Below are 6,694 nucleotides of genomic sequence, written 5' to 3'. Positions count from 1 at the left end.
TTTTTCCTTTTAAATGTACTTTAAGTCTTCTGTCTGTGACATTTGTCAACACTTTTTAATTTTAGGTATGCAAATGTCAGTCTCCGGTGTGTATAACGGTTCTCTTAGAATCTTAGTAATGAAAACATGGTGCCACCAAATGACTTTCATACCTTAGGGTCGAGTCCCAAGATCAAGACTGACCTAGATAATATTTGTGACCCTGGTGGTGTCATGGCTACATGCTGGGCTGAGATTCACATGGTCCAAGTTGGAAACCACCAGCAGCTTCGCAGGAGAAACACTGGGCTTTCTACTCTCGAAAAAGAGTTGCAGTCTCAGACACCCACAGGGGCTCGCTATGAATCAGCACTGACTGGATGGCAGTGAGTCAGGGTGTGAGACCACCAACTGACTTTAATACTTTAGGGCCGAGTCCCTAAGGTCAAGACTGAACTATATAATATTTTGTGACTTAAGGGCATTTATTTGACATATGAAAATCATTCTTTTTTTTTTTTTTTATTCTTATTTTTGGAAAACAACAATAAGACATAGCTCTCCATGGAAACGAAAGCCCGGTATTGAACATTACAAGTAAGCAATGTTATGGATAGCTTAAGAAGTTGACTTAATGTAGTGACCATAGCTATTAGTCCAGGGGTACAAGAATTCCTCTTTCCTATCACATGCCATCTCCCTGGGGGTGTTAATCGACCCCCCCTATTTTAACTGGCTAAGCTTCCTAAACAGAAGCTAGAAGCTTCTGTTGATGAGTGGTTTTTAAGGTTTATGAAAATGATCTCAGGGAGTCTAGCAAAGTGCCTTCTCCTTTTGGCACTTTCGGTTTCAGAATCACTTAGCCAGCAAGTTCTGATTCTTAGAGGAAGTATCGAGCTCAGTTCCGCAGACTCCAGGAATACAGAAGACAGGCAGTACTCACTCAAGGCTAGGTTCTTCCAGGGCTACCAGCCACAGGCTCTTGCTCCAGGAGTCTACTCCCTTAATATTTCCCAGGTCCCCTGAGATTGGAAGACTTTGGCTGAACCTACCACAAACCTTCCTGGGCTGCAAATATCAGGTTGCAGGTCTCTGGCCAACATCGTGCTATTTTTATCAGGGAAGAATTTTCATCACCCTGGATAACTGCCCTTACCGATTTGCAAATCATGTGTTGTGTTGGGGAGAAACAATTCTATTCCTAGAGACCAGAGGCTGGGCCTGAGTGGTCTATTGGAGAAGGAGATACTTTACTCTCTGAGCATAATGAGTTGACCCTTCCTTCCCTCCAGTAGGATTAGCCTATTAAAGAAATGTGAGAGGTAGACAAATCCTATAGTTTCTCTCTCTCTTTCCCCCCCCTACAGTTTCTCTAAGGCTTTAGAGATAAGTAAATGTGAAAAAAAAATGATGTTCTTGTGTATACTGAGAAACAATATAAAGTACAATATTAAAAACCAACCCTTTCACAAAGTCGTTGCATTCTTTATTAACTTATTCTTCTGTTACCACAGGGACTAGGAATGAGGTCAAATGTCCTCCCCAAGGGGCCAGGCATGCTACAGGCAAAACTGAGGTAACGATGTAAAACCCAGCTTCTGCTAAGTGTTTATAGATTATGGTTTTTTTCTTGAAGATCTAGGGTTCTCAAAGCAGTTTTGTAAGTTGTTTGACATCATGACTCTTCTTTGCTGCTCGATAGAGCGGATGGTTGACTTTGGATTACTAACACCTGTCATTTTTTAAGAATGTGGTGGGTGAGGGTATGGGTGGAAAAATGGCTTTGAGTTGGCTTGAATGGAATAGCACTGCTTGGTATTAATTCTTCCAAAGGGTTAACTTTGATATAGTTAGCTATTACCAACCATTTCCCCCCCATCTGAACCCCCTGAAGGAGTGATCAATCTCCTTCCCATATTAGCTGTGTGTCAGTGCTTCAGGGAAAACGGGTGTGGGCTTCTAGAATACAGATAATTATTTTAATATGACGGGGTACACGAGGTTGCTTCAAAACTCCAAGGAAATTTTTAATGATCTTTTAATTCCATTTTCCACAGACTTTTTAAAGCCCCCTCATATAATACTTTTAAAAAGCTTCTCAGGTGATACTAATGCACCATCATTGATGAGAATCCCTGGTTCAAATCATTGGCAATGACAGGTTCCTATGTAACAGATGGAGGGCGGTTGAGATGTAACAGTGTGGTAGCAAAGCCTTCAGATTAGGCACAGTGAGATATTTGTGGGTCGATCAACACTCAAAAACAAAGAAATCAAGCCCAAACTCACTGCCACCAAGACCCTATAGGACAGAGGAGAGCTGCCCTGTGAATTTCTGAGACAGTAACTGTTTAAGAGAGTAGAAAGCCCCGTCTTTCCCCCTTGAGGCGGCTGGTGGTTTCGGCCTCGTGGTTAGCAGCCCATGGACTAACTACTTTGCCAGCAGGGCTCCCTGATCAACACTACTCTTTGACGATCAACAGAAAGACTTCATTGTCCAGGCAAGAATGAACAATAAGAGGCTACATCAAACAGTGGTGGTACACCTTTGGAATTTCAGCTCTTGGGTTTATATACTCTGTAATTGTCTATCAACCGGAGGAAATGACCTGACTTTAAAGAAGAAATTCTGTCTGTATTTACGTCAGTGCCCAGGCATGGCAAAGTTTCTTCCCTTTTAGAATCTAATGCTTTGGCAAGTATTTAAACTCAGCCCAATGCAGCTGGTAGTGTCTCAAGAAAACCCCCAAATGTAGTGTTCTTCCATCTGGCCAGCCCAGGTAACAAAGCTCTCCCAACCCTTCCTCAGCTCCCCGCCTACTGCTGCTGTCTGCCACTAACCGTGCACAGTGCTGCAGGCGGGCCACATAGGAGGCTATCAGCGCATGCTCGTCGGCCAAGTGACTGGGGATTTCCTGGCTACAGAGTAACCTGGGAACAATGGGGGCAAAGACAACAAGCGGGACACAAACACATACAGAGGGAGAAATGAACATGGATTAACATGGGCAAACATCAAAAAAATAGAAAAGGCAATACATAAATCATAAGGAAAATAAAACAAAAGACCGGCACAACGTAAAATGGAACCAGGATGAATGGTGTTAGGCCACAGGGAGGACAGCTCACAAATCCTCTGAACAAAGCCGGCCCCCTTTCGGGGATGGTTCAGAATGGCTTTAAAACCCTTGAGACGGCCACCGGTAAGGAGGGGCCACAAGAGCCTTGCTCAGCACTCTTGCCCGATACTGGGCTCTATGGTGGAAATGCTGTCTCGTGGGACCCGTGTGGCCTTCACGTGCTATGCTTTCTATAGCTTTTATTCACGTTTATGAGTTTTGATGTTTTTTTCATGCTACCAGTTAAATCCTTTCATGGCTATAAGGATGCCTGCCTGTAGTATTAGTCCATTTCGGCATTTTAGTATTTACTGGATGCTTGCCTAAAATCTTAATTCCATGAAAGGTTTTGAAATACAGGCCTTCAATTGTATAATTTTCCATGGATATATTTATTTTCCATGAATACATTATACATTGAGGAGATGTAAAATAAATATTTGATTATTTCCTATCATTTAACAAAAATCAGAACAACGAATTGGTACCTTAGTCGGAGCATTATGACTCACAGACCTGTATATATCTGCTTCAATCCGTTGTAAACCTCTCCCCACCCCCCATCTTTTGAGGGTCAACTCACACTATCCTTATCCTGTGGGAACCCTTATAAGTAGGCTTCTGTGTTACTTGACGTATTTAGACCTCTATAAATACCCTTTGTCTCCTAGTTCTTTCCTCTAGTTCCTTTGACTTTCCTCTTGTCCCACTATCATGTTCAGTCTTCATTTGGGTTTCAGTAATTTCTCTTGGTTATACTGCCCTTACCAGGCCTCTCATACCCTCCTTGCCACCAATTTTGGATCACTTGTTGCTCCCTTGTCCCTGGGTTGGTCAGCACCACCTCCTTACCCTCCATCCCCCACTCCCATGTCCCCCTGGAACCATCGGTCCCATTGTTTTCTCCTCCAGACTGTTCATCCAGCCTATCTTATCTAGATAGATTTGCAGAGATAATAATCTGCACAAAAATACAAGGCATAGCCAGACAAAGTGATAAAAGAGAACACAACAAAGACAACAAAAGAGAAAACCAATGACCCATAAAAGAATAAATTAATTTTTTTTAAAAAGAAAAAAATAAAAAAATTTTAAAAAGAAAGAAAAACCTGTAAATAGATCAAGGTCTGATTATTGACCTCTAGGCGTGTCCTCCAGTCAAGTCCGATGGGGGCCCAGAGTCTATCCTTTGCACTCCCTCGGGAGCTCCCTGCTCTGCTCCCCCCTTTGCTCTGCCCCACACCTTAAGTGTTTTGCCTTGGTGTCACAGGGTCAGTCTGGACCAATCCTGACAATGAGTCTCCAGTGTTGTCCCCCGTAGGGCCATGGGTCAGCAAGGGACGTCGTGTCTCGTAGTGGGATCAGCCATATGGTCCACTCTGTGCATTGGCTGTTCGGAGCAGGGAAATTGTCCTCCAAGCCTGGTGGGCCAGGATGTGCTCCACTCTCTTCCTCCCCATTCATTTGCTCCCCTGTGCTCTGATCAGATGTGTCGTCTCCCTGAGCTGCAGCTTCAGGGACAGGTCACACTTTATGCTTTCCTTTAGCTTCTAGTTTTTATTGGACGAGGGGTGTTAAGGATATTTTGTTGTTGAGTGTCTGGATTTTGTTGTATTCCTCGAAATAGTCTGACAGCGCATTGATTTGTAAGTCCGTTTACTCTCTCTGAGGCTTGTGTGGAAGCTTCATTCACACAGACCTGGAGTGACCATTATTCAGAGCCTCTTCACCCCAGTGTTCTGGCATTTCTGGGGTCTATGCGGAATACCCCAAGTGTTCAGAGACCTCTACATTGGTTGGTCAGAATTTGAACATCTTCCACCACTGTGTGAGCTCAGGTAGCTGTCCCATTTTTAGCTCTTCGGTAATTGTGCCTGGTGAGGCTGTTGCTTTAAGTGCCTGGCTTTCTCAAATCTTATTTGGTGCAAGAACAGGAAAGTTATCAGTCAAAGGCTCGAGCTCTTCCTCTGTGGTACTCTGTCTTGCACATTCCAGCCTTGATCAATTCCAATTTCCATCTCATCTCAGCAGGACTGTCTCATCTGCTCGACTCCTGTCTTGGAGTTCACCATATGCCTCCAGCAAAAAGCCTCGGATCCTGGGGCTCACCTCACTCCTTCCCCCTCTCACAGGGATCAGTCCTGCACTACTTACTGCCTCATTTCTGAAAATAGTTCTTCCGTACATTGTCATCAGCTTTTGCACAGCTTACGGCGGGAAGGCTAATCTGACACCAGTGATCCTCATGGCTAGAAGTTAAATCTCTCATTCTAGCAACTCATTTTTTATTGTACCAGACAAAAAGAAACTGCCTTAAAAAGGAAACACATGCTTACACGTAGATTCAGAAGTACTGCCGCTGAATGTTGCACGCCATTAAAAGGACGGTAGCTTCTGATACGAAAAGCTGTCAAGAGGGCCCCGAGCAGAGGAGAACCATGATCTATTTGCTTTATATTAACAGAAAGTCTCCTCTGTGAAAAGTGAACTGCCAGAAAGCAGAGGGCCCCAAACCCCAAACCAAATTCCCTGTCGTCAAATGGACTCTGACTCATGACCAGAAGGGATAGGGTAGAAGCACTCCGTGTAGGTTTCCAAGACTGGAAATCTTATTGGAGTAAAAAGCCTCATCTTCCTCCTGTGGACATGCTGGTGGTTTCAAACTGTTGGCCTTATGATTAGCAGTCCAACATGCAAGCTACAGCAGCTCATTAGAAGACTGCAGCCACGGTCTAGGTGGGAGAGAAGGAAGGGCATCAAGGGAAGTGGCGCCAGCGATAGGGGTGGTGGTAAGTACAGCAGGCTCGGGAATTGATTTTTGAAGGTGCTCTTCGAGTCAGCTGACCTAATTCTCCAACATTTTAGAAAGGTATTATAAGGCAAAGAGAGGAATCAAGGGTTTGTACTGAGCACAACTGCCTGTCACCGAGATAGGTAGGGCCATATGGGAAAACAAAGCAGGAGGGGAAAGAGGGAGAACTCGCTTAGCATCTGCAAATGACCAGGTATGAAAGACCCAGGTGAAGGCACTGATCAGGAAGTAAATGTATGAGATTAGATCTCAGGGATTGGTCCTGGCCAGAAAAATGTTTGGAAGTCAACCATTTACAGATAGTAATGAGAAGCCTCGAGTATGGCTGAGATAAGCTACAGTATACTGGAGAGCAGATGGGAACATGTGCCATACTGCCCAGTAACGTTTAGAGCTCAAAGGGGGATGGAAACGCTAGCCACGGAGGTTGACAAGAAGTCAGAGGAGAAGCAGGAGAGCGCAATGCCCAGAGCCAAATGCAGAAGTGCTTCTTCTAGCACTCGAGGGAAGGCTCCTCAGTGCCAAGTGCTGCCAACATCAAGTCCGAGAAGGGCTGAGAATTGACCCCTGGACTTGGCGCTGCAGAAGTCATCTGTCTCCTAGATAGAAATAATTTTGGTAGAAATAAGGAAGACGAAAGCAGGAGTGGGGAGGGTCAGAGGTGGGCGGGGCTGTGGCAGAACAGAAACTAAAGGCATGCTCTGTAGATAACTCTTTCAATACCGCCCCCCCTCCTGATATGGGAAGGTTATGGAGGGGGAAAAGAGAGGAAATTGAGGTCAAG

At 44.6% G+C, this 6,694-nt stretch overlaps 1 protein-coding gene across 14 annotated transcripts in view; it reads right to left on the bottom strand.

Moving 5' to 3' along the window:
• Positions 1-6,694, bottom strand: part of DTNB (dystrobrevin beta) — a 292,810-nt gene that overhangs the window by 79,601 nt on the left and 206,515 nt on the right. For 8 of the 14 annotated variants that reach the window (XM_045286980.1, XM_045286982.1, XM_045286984.1 and 5 more), the window contains exon 10: positions 2,821-2,910. The exons of the other annotated variants lie outside the window; for them this stretch is intronic. In XM_045286980.1, coding sequence (XP_045142915.1) covers positions 2,821-2,910 — 90 coding nt within the window. The remainder of the gene's footprint in view (positions 1-2,820; positions 2,911-6,694) is intronic. 14 annotated transcript variants of the gene reach the window in all.

The sequence above is a fragment of the Echinops telfairi genome, unplaced genomic scaffold (genome assembly GCF_000313985.2).
Source record: "Echinops telfairi isolate 266 unplaced genomic scaffold, ASM31398v2 ScPeMD7_9;HRSCAF=40, whole genome shotgun sequence".
NCBI classification, from domain to species: Eukaryota; Metazoa; Chordata; class Mammalia; order Afrosoricida; family Tenrecidae; genus Echinops; species Echinops telfairi.
The sequence above is the reverse complement of the archived record's forward strand: the minus strand, read 5'-3'. Positions and strand labels throughout refer to the sequence as shown.